Source organism: Balaenoptera borealis (assembly GCF_965194805.1).
Source record: "Balaenoptera borealis genome assembly, chromosome: 11".
NCBI classification, from domain to species: domain Eukaryota; kingdom Metazoa; phylum Chordata; class Mammalia; order Artiodactyla; family Balaenopteridae; genus Balaenoptera; species Balaenoptera borealis.
In genome coordinates, this window is record NC_138868.1 from 28905094 (window position 1) to 28923267 (window position 18174).

Sequence of the window (18174 nt, forward strand, 5' to 3'; positions counted from 1 at the left end):
CACTTCTTATAAGAGGGATGCAGGAACAGTCAGAGTCAGCAGAGAAGGCCATGTGATGACAGAGGCAGAATTGGAGTCATGTGCTTTGGAGACGGAGCAGTACTCCACAAGTCAAGGAAAACAGGTGGTCACTGGAAGCTGAAAGAGGAAAGGAAATAGACCTTCTTCTCAGAGCCTCCAGAAGGAACCAGTCCTGCTAACACTTGACTTTGGCCAAGTGAAACTAATAGAACTAGAGATCCCAAACTGAAAGTCATAGGCCAAATCCAGTTAGTATATCTGTTTTATTTGGCCAGCGTAGTATTTTGAGAAAGGAAAAGAAATAAGCTTACCTTCAAAATTTTAAAAATTGATGTGTTTGACATAAAAATCTCGATTTTTAGTTTGTTTGTAAGACAAAAAACAAAGATAAAACCCAGAGATCTAGAAATACAGGATCTGCATTTCTGTGTGGCATTCATCCCCTGAATCTGGGCTGCAGCTCCTCCCATTCCTGGGATTTGTGCCTGTTAACTATCATTTCCTCTACTCCCTACTGTATCTCTAATTTAAGCTGAATTATCAACACAAAATTGTCTTTGTTCTTCCTAAGTAGAGATATACTTCTCTGTATTCATATTTGTAGATAGGCTGATAAAAAATAGTCATGATAAATGTATGATGCTCATGTAAGATGTTAACAAAAGGGGAAACTGGGTGTGGGGTATATTGGAGCTCTACTATTTTTGCAACTTCTCTGTAAATCTTAAACTATTTTAAATTTAAAGTTTACTAAATGAAGTTGGCATATTTCTTTATGAAAATGGAGAATGTTATTATGTATTTAACATGCAAGCAAAGTGTTTCTCTGTTGAATGATTCTTAGTCTATTTCACTCATTGCAGTTCTTTTTTTTTTTTTTTTTTAATTTTTACTTATTTTTTTTTTTTAAGTATTTATTTATTTATTTATGACTGTGTTGGGTGGGTCTTCGTTTCTGTGCGAGGGCTTTCTCTAGTTGTGGCAAGCGGGGGCCACTCTTCATCGCGGTGCGCGGGCCTCTCACTATCGTGGCCTCTCTTGTTGTGGAGCACAGGCTCCAGACGCGCAGGCTCAGTAATTGTGGCTCACGGGCCTAGTTGCTCCGCGGCATGTGGGATCTTCCCGGACCAGGGCTCGAACCCGCGTCCCCTGCATTGGCAGGCAGACTCTCAACCACTGCGCCACCAGGGAAGCCCACTCATTGCAGTTCTTTCTAGGCCTCCCTGAGCATTCATTTGTGACCTGCAGACATCTGTATTTTACAGATGAGGATTCTGAGGCTGGGAGAGAGAAAGTGACTTGCCCATGGTCACAGAGCTAGTCTGGGAGTTGCTGTGAGTGTAACCCAGGCCTCCTGACTGACTTCCAGCCCAGTGTTCTCTTCTTTCCTGCTATTGTGGGGAGTAATGGCAATAGGGAGGGCATAATAAGGTCAACATTCTAGAATACAGTGGGAATCTCACTTACCCTTCTAGAATTGTCTACTGGAGGAGAAGAAGCAGCACCAGAATCAGAGCAGCCTGCTTGCTTGCCTTTTGCTTTTTTTTTTTTTTTAACTTCCCCCATTTATATTTTAAATCTGGTGCATAGGGAAAACATTTGATATTTGTCCAAATACCAAATGTACTTTGGATTTTCTCTCTTACATATTAGCAAACTTCAGCCATGCGCTAGAACATTTCCTCTAAAAGCAGGAACCTCAGGGTTTGAGAAAGTTGGAGCAGAGTAGCTGGGACTGGGCTCAGGTCTTTGTGGAAGCTGTTGGGTAAAGGCTGAGAGGCAGGTGTTCAGTGCGAGCTCCTGCCGTGCTGGGAGGTGAGGATTAAGGGATTAAGTGGATTTGGGAGGTTATGACTGCTTGTAGAACACTGTGCATTCACAGCCTTGGGTCTGAAGAACTGTTGGTGTGGCAGGCTCAGAGCCGGCCAGAAAGTCGAGGTCAGCTGTTAGAAGACTAAACAGGCTCAGAAATGGGCTGGTTCCTGGCCTTCCTCTGGCCTTAGCTCTGCAAGGCTGTTTCCATGCTAATAACTTTCTCTGGGGTCTGAAATGGTGAGCGTAATTGAGAGATGTAGCTTTTCTAACTTTTCCTAAGGTTGAACACTCGAGGTATGCGGGCAGAAAGGGAAAGGGAAAAGTAAATGATAATGATAGACGCAATTGTATTGAGTGCTTCTTATGTCCTCACGTAATTTATGTATTATATATGCAAGCAAAGTGTTTCTCTGTGGAAAGGATACACTTTAGTCTGTCTCATTCATTCCTTGGGCATCTCTAAGCATGAATTCATGACCCCTGAACATTTTCATTTTACACATGAGGATTCCGAGGCCCACAGAGAGAAAGTAACTTGCTCAGAGTCACAGAGGCGGTCAGGGAGGTGCTGTGAGTGGAATCCAGGCCTCCTGACTGAGTTCTAGCCCAGTTCTCTCTTTTCTTTCTGGCTGCTGAGGGGAGTGATGGCAATAGGAGAGAATATTTTGGAATTCATGCTTATGAGAGTATAGGCAGTATGGTGTAATGGCTGGAAACAGAAACTCTGGAGCTGATTGCCTGGGTTTAAATCCCAGCTTCACCACTTATTGGCTGTGTGACTCATGCAAATTATTTAATCTTTCTAAACTTATTTCTTCTTCTGTGAAATAAAGATAGTAATAAACCTACTTCAGAGGACTATACAAGGATTAAATGAGTTAGTTATAAAATAGTACCTGGCTCATGGTAGCTTCCATATAAATGTTAGCTATAAATATTATTGCTATTTTGAAAATGAGGACCCAAGCTCAGAGAGGTTACATAGTTTGACCAACAGCACACAGGAAGGACCCAACCTGGGGTTTGAACTCACATCTCTGCTATCAGTCATCTATTATATTACCTACCTATTAGCAACTCAGGTTTGCTCAGACCAGTATTGCTTGGCTACCTGTCTGGGCAGCCCATGGTACGTAAACAAAGTTTCTGTGTTTATATTGGTAAAATATTGATAATCTCGATAGGTCTTAGATCTTTCACCTCCTCCTTTTAAGTTCTTGCCTTGAGTATTTTTTCCTGTCTTTCTATGTGAAGAGAAATAGAAGAAGTAATGATATAAATTTCAAACTCAGTAGGCTAACTGAAGTACATTGGTAGGGAGTAACACTGAGTGCAAAAAAGAATGCTTACCATTGAAATGGGCAAAAGGCTTTGTCTTAATGGTTTCAGATGGAGAGCAGCAAGACAATGCTCTGATCAAGTCATTTAGACATAGTTGCTGGAGCCTAGGATGGGCCAGGTGCTCAGGACATAATTATAATACATTTGCTGTTTCTTCAAAGACCTTCCATTCCAATCTGTTGTCTGCAGTTATTTAATGTCTTCAGTCTGGGTCCATTCTGCCCTTTATGAATCCACATACTTTATATAGGCCCTTAGCACACAAAAGAATATTGATCAGGATTGTGGAAGGGTCTGTCTGAACCCTGGATTATTCAAAGAACAGTTGAATGAACTGCTAATCTTCCGGCTGGAAACAAGAACATAGCTGCTCTCCTTACTTGAATGGTGTTCAAACAGAAAAGAGATTAATTTTGTTTTGGATGGTTCCAAAAGAGAAAACTGGATGGAAATTGCAGGCAAACAGATTCTCGGTTCAGTTTGAGTCAATCCATTTATACCACTAATGGTACCTACTAAGTGCTAAGGGTTTACCCAAAGGCAGACAGAGGCAGACAGAATCCCTACATCCACAGAGTTACTAACTTTTTTTTTTTTTTTTGATCACCAGAACTGCAGTCTAGTCTTGACATAAAAATATTGTAGAGAATATAGATGTATGTGATAGTCTACACTTTGCAGATAGCCTTGTTTGAATGATCTAGTTTGGTTGGCAAAGTGTTTTGATGGCATAATGGGAGATAATCTGAAGAGAGACTAAAAATAAGGGGTACAGGGTTCTAATTCTGATCCTATGTGATCTCAGGCCTCAGTGTTAGCACACAGTAAATGGCAACACAGAACTAGATGGCCTTCAGTCCTCTCTCCATTCTGTGATTCTATTCAGCTTTCATTTTGTTTGTTCTTAGATCTTTGTACAGTCAAAAAATATAATCACATCTGTTCGTGAAGAACAGAGCAGATGATTATTATGAGAGGCCCACTGTTTTAACATGTACTCATTCTCAATTCAAGAATTTCAAATTGAATGGAAAAAAAATTCATTTGGAAAGAATAATTATTTTTCTTTAGAAATTTAATTTTAATTTTTTTCCAGCCTTATCAAGATATAATTGACATACAACATTAAGTTTAAGGTGTGAAATATGATGATTTGATATATGTATACATTGTGAAATGATTACCACAGTAAGGTTAGTCAACACATCTGTCACCTCATGTAGTTACCTTTTTATTTATTTCTATTTTTATTTATTTATTTATTTACTTTTTGTGGTGAGAACTTTTAAGATCTCTTTTAGCAACTGTCAGGTATATAATACAGTATTGTTAATAATAGTCACCATGATGTACATTAGATCCCCAGAACTTATCATCTGATAACTGGAACTTTGTATCCTTTGACCACCTTTACCCATTTCTCCCTCCTTGACCACCCGCCCCTGGCAACCACCAGTCTGTTCTCTGTGGTTTATTTTAGATTCCACATGTAAGTGAGATCATACAGTATTTGCCTTCCTCTGACTTATTTCAGTTAGCATAATGCCCTCAAGTTTCATCCATGTTGTTACAAATGGAGGGATTTCCTTCTTTCTTTATGGCTGAATAATATTCAATTGTGTGTACATACCACATCATCTTTATCTGTTCATCCACTGACAGACACTTAAGTTGTTTCAAGGTCCTGGCTATTTAAAATAATGTTAGAGTGAACATGGGGGTGCAGGTATCTCTTTGAGATAGTGACTTTATTTCCTTCTCATATATACCCAGAATTGGAATTGCTGGATAATATAGTAGTTCACTTTTTAATTTTTTTTGAGGAACCTCTCTACTGTTTTTCATAGTGGCTGCATCAATTTACATTTCCACCAACAGTGCATGGGTTCCCTTTCTCCACATACTGGCCAACACTTGTTATCTCTTATCTTTTTGATAATAGCCCTTCTAACGGATGTGAAAGGATATCTCATCATGGTTTTGATTTGCATTTCTCTGGTGATCAGTGCTGTTTTACCTTTTCATGTACCTGTTGGCCATTTATGTGTCTTGCTTGGAAAAATGTCTGTTTAGGTCATTTGCCCATTTTAAAAATAAGATTTATTTTTTTTTGATATTGAGTTATATTTTGGATATTAACCCCTTATCAGATATGTGGTTTGCAAATATTTTTTCCCATTCCCTAGGTTGCCTCTTCAACTGGTGATCAATTCTTTTGCTGTGCAGAAGATTTTTAGTTAAATGTAGTCCCATTTATTTTTGCTTTTGTTGCTTGTGCTATAGGTGTCATATCTAAAAAATCACTGCCAAGACCAAGGTCAAGCAGCTTACCCCTATATTTTCTTCTAGGAGTTTTATGGTTCCAGGTTTTACATTCAAGTTTTTAATTCACTTTGTGTTAGTTTGTGAGTGGTGTAAAGTAGTGGTCCAATTTCATTATTTTGCATGTGGATATCCAGTTTTCCCAATATCGTTTAATAAAGAGACTGTCTTTACCCCACTGTGTATTCTTGGCTCCCTTGTCAAATACTAGTTGACCACATATGCATAGGTTTATTTCTGGGCTCTTGATTCTGTTCCATTGGTCAGTGTGTCTTTTTAATGCCAGTATCATACTGTTGTAATTACTGTAGCTTTGTAGTATAGTTTGAAACCAGGAACTGTGATGCCTCTAGCTTTGTTCTTCTTCCTCAAGTTGGCTAATCAGGGTCTTTTGTGGTTCCATACAAATTTTTGGATTGTTTTTCCTATTTCTATAAAAGATGAATTTTGACATTGAATCTATAGATGGCTTTGAGTAGTATGGATATTTTAACAATATTAATTCTTCTGACCCATGAACATGAGATATTATTCCATTTATTTGTGTCTTCTTCAATTTCTTTCATCATTGTCTTATATTTTTTATTGTACAGATTTTTCATTTCCTTGGTTAACTTTATTCATAGCTATTATATTGTTTTTGATGCTATTGTGAATGAGATTATTTTCTTTAATTCTTTTTCAGATAGTTTTGTTGTTAGTATATGGAAATGCAACTGATTTTTTTTTTTTTTTTTAATTTTTATTATTTATTTATTATGTTTATTTTTGGCTGTGTTGGGTCTTCGTTTCTGTGTGAGGGCTTTCTCCAGTTGCGGCGAGTGGGGGCCACTCTTCATCGCGGTGCGCGGGCCTGTCACTATCGCGGCCTCTCTTGTTGCGGAGCAGAGGCTCCAGACGCTCAGGCTCAGTAGTTGTGGCTCACGGGCCAGGTTGCTCCGTGGCATGTGGGATCTTCCCAGACCAGGGCTCGAACCCGTGTCCCCTGCATTGGCAGGCAGATTCTCAACCACTGCGCCACCAGGGAAGCCCTGCAACTGATTTTTGTACGTTGATTTGGTATCCTGAAACTTTGCTGAATTCATTTATTAGTTCTAACAGTTTTTGAGTGGAGTCTTTAGGGCTTTCTACATATGAGATAATGTCATCTGCAATCACAGACAGTTTTACTTCTTCCTTTCTGATTTGGAAGACTTCTATTTCTTTTTCTTGCCTGATTGCTATGTCTAGGACTTCTGGTAATGTTGGAATATTCTCTGGTGAGAGTAGACATCCTTCTCTTATTCCTGATCTTAGAGGAAAAGCTTTCAATCTTTCACCATTGAATATGAAGTTAGCCGTGGGCTTGTCATATATGGCCTTTATTATGTTGAGGTACATTCCTTCTATATCCAATTTGTTGAGAGTTTTTATCATGAAGGATGTTGAATTTTGTCAAATGCTTTTTCTGCATCTCCTGAGAAGAATAATCCTTGATATCCATGTGCTGGAAAGTGTATCAGCTCTAGTACTTAACTAGATTCCAAAGGTTATGAGGAAAACTTCCCATTGAGTCTGAGTTACAGATAAGACATGCTAAGAGCTTTCTGGGAATAAATCAATTTTAGTGTAGACTGGGGGTTAAGAGTAGGAATAAATTAGGAAATTGATGATACAAGAAATGACAGAAGGTCTATTTTAGGGAAAAAAGAACACTAAAATCCAACAAAATTCTTATGGATATTCCCAAGTGAACAGTAAGCACAGGTGATATTTATAGAAGCATTTAAAAATAGATTTCTAGTAATGTCACCACTTATATTATGAAAATACACATGTATGTGTCATGAGCAAGTAGTTCAAGAGCATGGAAAAATCCAAAGTTGTGCCTTTGTTAGACAACATTTTTGATTTTTAAGTATGTTTCAATATTCAGGTAAAAAAAAAAGTTATTATCTTTAAAAGTAGTTTAAGTCACAAAGCATTTTCAGAGTGCACCCTTTTGAAAGAAATCATAGATTTGGGAGAACATGTAGTCAAGTGATAAAGCAAATGTAGAGAGAGCCCAGAAAATACAGCTATTCTCTCTAGACTGCCAACTCTTTCTAAGAGAACTATTTCTCTGAAAAGTTAATTGGCAAGTAAGTTAAATGTAGCCTGTTAAGTTGCCTAAAGTGCTGTCACGTGGACTTCAAGGTTCCCATCCCAGCAATGGAGGAGATTTCTGATACAGGTGGCACAGCAGTGAGTGACAAGTGATATGCCTTATTGCCTGAGGGGGAGCTTTGAGAAGGCTGGAAGTTCTTGATCAAGTTTATTTAAGTGGCAAAGTACATAGGGGCTAGCAAGTTAGGAAAGGATATTTGTTGATCTTGCAACTGAATTTCCACAGACCCAAATTCATAGTTCTCATCTTGGCTCTTTTTTTTTTTTTTTTTTAATTAATTTATTTATTTTTGGCTGTGTTGGGTCTTCGTTTCTGTGTGAGGGCTTTCTCTAGTGGCGGCGAGCGGGGGCCACTCTTCATCGCGGTGCGCGGGCCTCTCACTATTGCGGCCCCTCTTGTTGCGGAGCACAGGCTCCAGACACGCAGCCTCAGTAGTTGTGGCTCACGGGCCCAGTTGCTCCGTGGCATGTGGGATCTTCCCAGACCAGGGCTCGAACCCGTGTCCCCTGCATTGGCAGGCAGATTCTCGACCACTGTGCCACCAGAGAAGCCCCCTCATCTTGGCTCTTAATTCAAATTTGAAATAAAAATTAAGATGTGGTTTTTAAGGCTGCAAATTGTGAATGGTTGCACTGTTTCCCAGCTTACCACCCTCCCACACCTGCTCCCACCTTCTCAAGTCAACAACTTCTCTGCCAGAAAACACAGGTGAGGTGGAACTGTTGTAGCACCTGCATAGGCTGGCAATAAAGTGGATAGTCTTGATTTAGTATCCCTACCTTCCTGACTCTCCTCTTAATAACGAAACAATTAGACATAGAGTTAGGTACCTGCTCCGTGACACTAAAGCGATACCGGCTCTGCTCTTGCAGGCCATATATCTTACAGGAGATTGCGTTCCATTTAGTTCTCCTACTCCATCATCTTGAGACTTCCTTCTCCTAAGTCTAGGTTTTCTCGTCTGTAAAATGACAGGGTTGCTCTAGAGGACCTCTAAGTCTATTAAAAATGGGAAACAGCTTACAGCCCCTGCATTCAAGTTGAATGAAACTGACAGAGCCCAGAACTAGGAATATAGGGTTGAGTGGTGACAGGCCCCAGGCCCCAACACTCTCCATTCCTGGAGCTCGCTTCTGCAGGAGAGCAGGGATCAGTGGAGTCTCCCACAGTGGTTTGCAGCCTGGGCGCATGTACACACAGACGTCTTGGATGTCTTGGTCCTTCAGGTCAAGGGTAGGCAGCTCAAAGTGTCCACTGCTCTTTATTCTTTGATTTCACTGAAGGAGCAGTAGCTGGGCCCCAGGCCTCGCACGGTGCAGTCAGTGCTGTCGCTGTCACACTTGCCACAGTGACATTCAGAGGCTACTGGGTACGTATACAGGGAGTCTGCGTGGTGAGCACAGCCAGGCACTTTGACCGTCTCGTACACCAGCTCCTTGAAGGTACATGTTTTCTGGATGTTGGGCCTGGCTGGATCCTTGTACACTAGATCCTGAGTGGTTTAAGAGAGAGAAAGTTAGGTTACAATATTCTGCAAGCTTCTGTTTGGCTTAGTCAATATAAGACAGGGATTTAATACTGCTTGCTCTAATATTTGCTCTCAGAAGATCAGCTTCTAGGATACTTAAGCACAGGAAAGTTGACCTCATAAAGGAACATTTATACCACTTTTCTGAACTGTCCTGGAAGTGTTATAGAAAATATAATTGTCTCTTTTCTCTCTACCATGAGAGTACCCACATATTTAATATTTCTGAAACTCTATAAAACCTTTGAATTTGTATGGCATAAAAACATGTAAAGATAAAGGGTATTTTTAGAAGATATGACCTTTGCAATTTAAGGATGAGTGTTTTTTTTTTTTTTTTTTGTACCTCGTAATCTTAAGCTATATTAATGACAGGTAAAAACATAGCACTTGGAAAGAAAAATATTTCCAAGTACTCTTTTCTGTGTATATTTAAGAGAGGAATAAGAGCCGTAAGCTAAATTATTGGTATTTTGCCTAAAGTGTTTGGGAATTCTCATATTGGATTCTGGATATTCTATTGCCTTTTAGATTCTTCCTTGCCACTGCCTTAAATTCTGTACCTTTGTGGGGTTCTTAATCCAAAAGTATATGATACAGTTTCACTATCAGAACATCTAAATCAGGCCAAATATATTTCACTCTTCTACTTGCCCAATGAGAAAATAATTGGCTTTGAGGGAGAAAGGGGACTGGGGGTTAATTCATTTCCCTAGCTGGCCACTGGGTCTATATCTCACCCAAATGCAGTAAGTTGAGTTTTATTGATCAATTAATTTAATATCAAACAAAGTATTTTCATTAAAAAGCAGCCACTTTCAATTTCAGTTTATCAAACTTCTGCACAGCCAGGTACAACAGAAAAATGGCAAAGAAACACTTTCCCCTTTAACTGGTTTATTTTGAAGAAGCTGTGAGACTGTAGACAAATGGTTTAATACCTCTATTCCTTGATTTTCTTAACAGCATAAAGAAGGGTGTGGGTTTGATGATTCATTTTGGTTCTAGTGTACAGGCATTGATTGCTCTCAGGCTGCTCGTTGGTATTGTATTAAAGATGGGTCAATAAAATGAATTTTATAATTGGCTGCTTGCATTTTTTATTTGGCTTTAAAATGAATGTTATTACTATTCCTGTTGCAGAGGTATGCCTTTTATTATTGCAATTGGCTTTTTAAGACTATTGGCAAAATTCCATGATTAAATATAGATATGTACTCATGCCCATGTTTATCCCTCAATAGGTAAAGCTAGCAGAAAAATGCTCTTTTAAAATGCAGAGTTGGCACATTACTGAAGCATTCATTTACATCAATCTGAGCTGTCCCGAATTTGTTTTACCCAAATTAAATCCAAACCCAAACATCTAAATGATATCATGGTAAATTACCTCAATCACAACACAGACAGTGTTAACTAAAGGGCTCGTGGCCGTTACTCAGAAGAGACAAAATATTGACAAGTTGGGAATAAATGAAGCCTGCCTCATCCAGACCCTCAGCACTCTCACTTCCTTCAAAGCAAAGTACCTACCTGGGTACAGCAGTAGCCCGCACACCACGTGGTGTTGATTCTTTTACAGAGACCACATTCCTCTTTCTCTACTGTGATGATGATGTTGGTTAGCTCACAGCTACTGCAGCACATTGCTCTCCAACAACAGAAAAGGAAGCAAAAACTACTGACTTCATCCTGGGTTGGGAAGCAAACAATTAGACACCCAAAGTATTTTAACTGTCATGGACTTTGACCCAGTCAAACTGAACTGAAGTAAACCTGCTCCCCAAACTCCACCGTCACATTCAGCTTCAGCAAGCACTCTTTAACACAAGAGAAACACAGTACAGGTCAGAAATCCTCATATAATTTTTTAAGGATTAAGATGTCACAGGGTATATATCTGAAAAAAACAAAAACACTAATTCAAAAAGATACATGCACCCCTATGTTGGCAATTTACAATTGCCAAGATATGGAAACAACCTGTGTCCATCAACAGACGAATGGATAAAGATGTGGCATACACACACACACACAATGGAATACTACTCAGCCTCAAAAAGAACGAAATTTTGCCATTTGCAGTAACATGGATGGACTTGGAGGGCATTATGCTAAGTGAAATAAATCAGACAGAGAAAGACAAATACTATATGATATCACTTATTTGTGGGATCTAAAAAATACAACAAACTAGTGAATATAATAAAAAAAGAAGCAGACTCACAGATATAGAGAACAAATTAGTGGTTACCAGTGGGGAGAGGGAAGAGGGGAGGGGCAATATAGGGGTAGGGGAATAAGAGGTACAAACTATTAGGTATAAAATAACGTACAAGGATATATTGTACAACAGGGAATATGGCCAGTATTTTATAAGTGGAGTATAACCTTTAAAACTTGTGAATCACTATATTGTACACCTGAAACTTATATAATATTGTACAGCAACTATACTTCAATTAAAAAAAATGTCACAGAGGATTACCTTAATATAAGCATTTAAGGGACTTCCCTGGCGGTCCAGTCATTAAGACTCCGTGCTCCCAATGCAGGGGGCACATGTTTGATCTCTGGTTGTTGAACTAAGATCCTCATGCTGCATGGCACAGCCAAAAAAAAAAAAACCCAAAACATTTAAGACTACAAATTTCCCTGTAAGTTTGCTTTAGATTCATCCCCAAATCTTAATTCATGTTGAGTTGTCATTATTCAGTTAAATATATTTTCTAATTTCTCTCTTGCTTTCTTCTTTGACCCATGGGTCATTTGGAAGCATGTTGTTTAATTTCCATATTTGAAGGGATTTTCATGATAGTTTGGTTATTGATTATTTAATTCCATTGTGCTTAGAAAACACACTTTATGTAATTTCTATCATTTTAAACCTTTTGAGATATATGTTATATCCCAGCCTATGGATTGTTTTGTTGAACATTTGTGTGCATTTGTAAAGAATGTGCATTCTGCTGTTTTGGGGTGAAATGTTCTAAGGGTATTGATGAATTTAACCTGATAGTGTTGTTTGACTCGTCTATATACTTTCTCATTTTCTGTCTGCTTGTTCTATTGATTACTGAGAGGAGAATGTTGAAATTTCCAACCATAATTTTATCCATTTCTTCCTTAAGGCTTATAAGGCTATAAGTTTTTGCTTTGTGCACTTCGAAGCTCTGTTATTAGGTGCATGTACATTTTGGATTTTTTCATATTCCTGCTGAATTGACCATTTTATTTTATGAAATGTTCCTCTTTAGGCATGGTAATATTCCTTCTCCTGAGCTCTATTTCACCTGGCATTAATATAGTCACTCTAACTGTATGATTAGTGTTTTCAAATATATCTTTTTCCATCCTGTGTCTTTGTATTTAAAGTGCATTTCATCTGGGCAGCATATAGTTGAATCTTGCCTTTAAAAAAATCTCATCTGATAATCTTTGCCTTTTAATTGGAGTGCTCGAAATCTTTATGTTTAATATACTTTTTTTTTTTAAACATCTTTATTGAAGTATAATTGCCTTACAATGGTGTGTTAGCTTCTGCTTTATAACAAAGTGAATCAGTTATACATATACAATATGTTCCCATTTCTCTTCCCTCTTGCATCTCCCTCCCTCCCACCCTCCCTATCCCACCCCTCTAGGTGGTCACAAAGCACCGAGCTGATCTCCCTGTGCTATGCGGCTGCTTCCCGCTAGTTATCTATTTTACATTTGGTAGTGTATATATGTCCATGACACTCTCTTACCCTGTCACATCTCACCCCACCCCCTCCCCATATTTAATATACTTTTGATAATCGTGGGTTTATGGTCATCATATTGTTATTTGTCTCATTTATTCTTTGTTTGTTTTTCCATTTTTCCTGTCTTCTTTTGAATTAGTTATTTTTTTTAGTATTTGTTTTATTTCCACAATTGGCTTATCAGCTTGCTTTATTTATTTGTTTGTTTGTTCTCAAGTTTAAAATGCATACTTTATCTCAGTAATATTCCACTTCACACATAATTAAAGTATGTATCTTGTAACATTTCATTTTCCTCCACCCTCATCCTTTGTGTAATTGTTACTTATTTTACTTCAACATTATTCTACCCTCAATACATTGTTGTTATCTTTGTTCTAAATAGTCAATTATATTTTTTAAACACTTAAAAAATTAGAAAAGTCTTTTATATTTACTCATATATTACCTTTTTTAACACATATTATTTTTCTTCTGCTTAATGAACATCCTTTAAAATTCTTTGTCATGCACATTATCTGGCAATACATTCTCTCAATCTTAAATTTACTAAAAATGTCCTAATTCAACTTAATTTTTGAAGAAAGTTTTTCTAGTTATAGAATTCTAGGTTAGGAAGTCTGTTTGTTGGTAGTTTTGTTTCAGCACTTCATATTCTTTATTTGCATTGTTTCTGATGAGGATTCTGCAGTCTTATATATTTATCCTCTCTATGTAATGTGTCTTGTTTCCCTTTGACTGCTTTAAAGATTTTTATCTTTATCATAAATTTTCAGCCTGCCTTGCTGAATTTGTGCTTATTTATGATGTGCCTTGGTGTGATTTTCTTTGGGTTTTTCCTACTTGGGTTTCAGTGAGCTTCTTGGATATACAGGTTTATAGTTTTTATTAAATTTGAGAAAATTTGCAGATAATTGCCAAATATTGCTTATCATTGCCTTGAATACAGAATAAATAAAACAATTAAGTTTTCTTTGGCCTCTGTTTCTTGGTGTTCTGACATATCTATCTTATTATTTTTAAAAAGAATCAAGGTAAAGCTTGGAACAGAGAAGAGATCAGTCTCAATTTTGGTAGGGGTCTCTAAGACAAGCATTTTTTGTATAGCTGTCATAATTTTCAGTGTGATAATTTTCTTGACATCATGCTCCTCTGCTAGACTGTGAACTCCATGAGAGACTAGTGGGAACAAAGAAGGAGCTCAGTATTTTTTTAGTGAATGAGTGAACAACACATGGTCTGCTAACTCAAAGAGTGAGGCAATATTGATTTCTCAGAAACACTAAGACAGGTGGAGACATAGTCAAGCTGGGGGAAGGTGGGAAAGAAGCCACACTAGACATGTTGTCAGAGATTACCTCTACCATCTCAGTCCAAACTGCAGTAAAGCTTGGTCCAGGGTGTCTAACCAGATGGGTTGGTTCAAGAGCAGCAAGGAACTCTGCCCACCTAGACCTCTAGCATGACCCAGCAGAAAGGCACAGATTTTGGGGACCCAACTATATTAGTTTGCTAGAGCTGCCATAACGAAGTACCACAAACCAGGTGACTTAACAGAAATTTATTGTCTCTTAGTTCTGGAGGCTAGAAGTCCAAAATCAGCAGATTTGGTTCTTTCCAAGGACTGTGAGCAAGACTGTTCCATGTTTCTCCCCTAGCTTCTGGTGATTTGCTGGCAATCTTTGGAGTTCCTTGGTTTGTAGAGTATCACCCTGATCTCTGCCTTCATCTTCACATATCATTCTTTCTGTGTGCATCTGTGTCCAAATCTCCCCTTTTGATAAGGACACCAGACATATGGGATTAGGGACCCACCCTACTCCGGTATGGCCTCATCTTAACTTCACTAGTTATATCTCCAATGACCCTGTTACCAAATAAGGTCACATTCTGAGGTACAGGGGTTAGAACTTCAATATGTGAGTTTTGGTGGGGGACACAATTCAACCCATAACACCAACAGATCTGAATTTGAATCCTGTCTCTTTCTCTTACTGACTTGACATGTTTTCACATCTGAAAATGGGCATAATACTACTTATCTTTCAGGGAAATTATAAAGATTAAATAAGATAGTGTTGGCAAAGCACTTGGCTCAAACCTAACACATGGTGAGCACTCAGTACATTGTGGCTTTTACTGTCCTAAGCTAAATGCACATTGATTTATTGAATAATTGTGTTCCTCCTGAATATAATTGAGAAAAAGCCCATTTTTCATTTGATTCATTTGTCCATTAGAAATAGATCTGGTTTCTTTGAAATGTTCGCCGGTTTCCCTCTCAGATTGTTTCTGGGGCAGCAGGAAGACAGCCACTGAATCTCAAGTGCTTAAATAATTAAGCCAAAACAAGAGAAAGCTGATAATAAACACTTTTCTGTGCATTATAATTGTGGAGCAATATCTTCTAGATAGTTAACTCTGAAGGCTTTATCGATTTAACTGAAACCTAATCGACTAACAACTCAAATACTGTTGGAAGCACTTCTCCAGAGAGGCGTTGTAATTAGCAGCTGGCCCCCTTCTGGGCAGTGGGGCTGCCACCTGCTTGTGTTTGGTCAAGTAACTTTTCAGCCGAGTGATCATCCCAGAGGACATCGTTTCCCTTAACACAACTCCCTCCATTTTGCTGGCCACAGCAAATTAACCCCAGCCTTGCTCCTCAAAATGGTCAGGACTTTAACCCGAGCCTCCCTTCTCTTTGGAAGTGAAGGGCACACATTTAGAAATTTTGAGATTTTGAAATGGAGATCTGATCATCTTGACTGCTTCTGTGTGGTCAGGTTAAGGCTTCAGTTGCCTGGATCTGCTTCTACCCTTTCTCCCTAGTGTAACTGAGACTGGTTTTTAGTTTGTTTCTTCATTTATTTCTTCCATGATGTTCTGGATGGACAGTCTTTCATGAATGAGAATGCCTTTTTTCCATTCCCGGTTTCCATATGGAGGGATTTTCCTTAAGAGCTGTCCTAGCCTCCCTGGAAATCTTTACTGCTCCACCCTTGGGATGATGGAGGGTTTTACCTGATTGTAAACGGGGAAGGAAATGCTGGGTCTGCTTGACCTGGCTCTGCCCTTCCTTCCTTAGACATGGACTTGCCCACAGAGAACATTTCTCCACTGCGCTTCCTCTTTTCTAGGGGGAGCCCAACCTCTGCCTCAGTGGGTGTCCACCTAATTTTGGAGAGGAGTTAGTAGACCAGTGTTGTTTTTCACACCTTGCTGTGTTTCAATTTAGCCTCTTTCAGTAATAAGGGGGGCATGTGGGATTCCTTCTGATGTATTCCTCGTTCTATTTCTCAAAATTCTGGGGACTCAGGAATGGATATAGAGTGCTGTTTATTTGAGTCTTATAGGAGACAATGTTGGCAAGCCTCTGAGAGTCAGCAACACAGTTGGTCTCTTTAGCCGAGTGGAGATGTCTGACGAGGAAGTTTCCATGTATCAACCAGGGATTAGAAAATCTCTACTTAGGGACTTCCCTGGTGGTACAGTGGTTGAGACTCCAGGCTCCCAGTGTAGGGGACCCAGGTTAGATCCTTGGTCAGGGAACTAGATCCCGCATGCTGCAACTAAGAGCCCGCATGCCACAACTAAAGATCCCGTGTGCCACAACTAAGACCCGGCACAGCCAAATAAAAACAAACAAACAAAAAAAACCCCAAAAAACAAAAAAACTTCATCACACTAAAAAAAAAAAAAAGAAAATCTCTACTTAGAAAACACAAATCCAGCAAGGCAATTGAATATTCGACACCCAAAACCTTTAGGGAAAGCAGAAGAAGTAATATTTATAAGGAGCCATTTAATAAGTGCCAGATCTTGTGGTGAGCATGTTAGTTACATCATTTCATTTAATATTGAAAAGGATGTGAAACCAGGTCAAAAATCAAAGAGGATGTCATTTTGCCTTAGTAAGTCTTGTGAGGAAAAAAGTGGAAAGCTAATCCTTTGTCATTAAACATAGTCTTCCAAAGAGTACGATACCTCTGAGTGGACCATCTTTAGGCACAGAACCAAAGGTTTTCTAGTTTCTTTCTTAGGTGAATGGCTCTTCTAATACTAACCCTGAATTTGGCCTGGTGAGTTGCTCATGGTTTAGAGATGGAAAGGATGTCAGATGATGAATTCCTGGTACTGAATTCTTTTTTATAGAGGTGGAACAGATCCAGAGAGGTTAGGGAACTTGCCCAAGACCATACTGCGATGCAGTACGAGAGCTGGGATGAGCAGTGCGGTCGTGGAGACCTAGGCTGGTGCTCATTTTGCTCTGTCCTGCCATCCCCGTACCTGGGAGTTATTGACAGCAACCAACCCCTTCTACCACTTACTCTATTTTTAAGGCTATCCGCTGCTGGTGAATGGGAGAACAGTCTGAACCCAAGAGCAGCACTTTAAGGTGAGCCCTTCACTTACTATTTATTTCTCAGTGTCTTATGCCATTCTTACCGTTCCTAGGAATTAGCATCCACTCCTTTTCCTTTAGGATTGGGGCAGCACACAGCCATCAGAGGGCAGCTACAACTTGTCTTATTGACAAGACAGATAGTATTTCAGTGAAATTATATTCTGTAGCATCGATCACCATGACAGGATGTATGATAATACATAATTGGGATGTTTACCAGGCGCCCCATTACACTTTTGAGTTGTTCACTGAGATTTACGTTTTTCCTATTACCCTGTCTTGTTGGCAATTTGTTGAAATTCTCCAATGGTGTAATCATTTCTTAAATGCTTTGCCTCTGGTATATTTAAGGAAATTAGTCAGTGTGTATAGTTGCTGACTTAGTTATTTTGGAATGATTTGAGAATCATTTGGGATTAGGGCCCAGCTCAAATGCCACCTTTGGGATGTGTTGAGGGCCTGTTCTTAAGATCCCCAGTCTGGACCAGGGGCTCACCTTTGGGTTCCTATGTACCTTGCATTTTCCTCTATCAGAGCTCTTATCATCCTGCACTGTTACTGTTTGTTTATGAGTTTTTCTCCTTTGCTAGAAGGTGGGTTTTCTTTTTTCTTTTTTCTTTAAGGTGAGGTTTTTTAGAGTCATATGGACCTGGATTCAAGTCCTGATTCTGCCACTTAATAGCAGTCTTAACTGTCTAAATCTCAGCCAGCCCATCTGTAAAATGGGTCTAATAATATCCTTCACAGAGAGTTTTTGAATATTAAATGAAGACATGTATTTCAAGTGCAGAGCATAGAAGTATACAATGGAAGCATTCAATAAATGCAAGTTAGCATCTGTTTTTGTTGT

General features: G+C 38.9%; 2 protein-coding genes across 2 annotated transcripts in view; both read right to left on the bottom strand.

Annotated features, from left to right (window-relative positions):
* Nucleotides 1-18174, bottom strand: part of LOC309606577 (follitropin subunit beta) — a 427115-nt gene that overhangs the window by 64481 nt on the left and 344460 nt on the right. The gene's annotated exons all lie outside the window — the stretch shown is intronic.
* LOC309605898 (follitropin subunit beta-like) lies at nt 1223-17198 on the bottom strand (the record flags this gene model as incomplete). The annotated part of the gene is made up of 4 exons (XM_082342213.1): nt 1223-9137; nt 10707-10907; nt 10950-10993; nt 17132-17198. The coding sequence occupies 4 exons, from the start codon at nt 17196-17198 to the stop codon at nt 8907-8909; spliced, it is 543 nt and encodes a 180-aa protein (XP_082198339.1). The 3' UTR covers nt 1223-8906.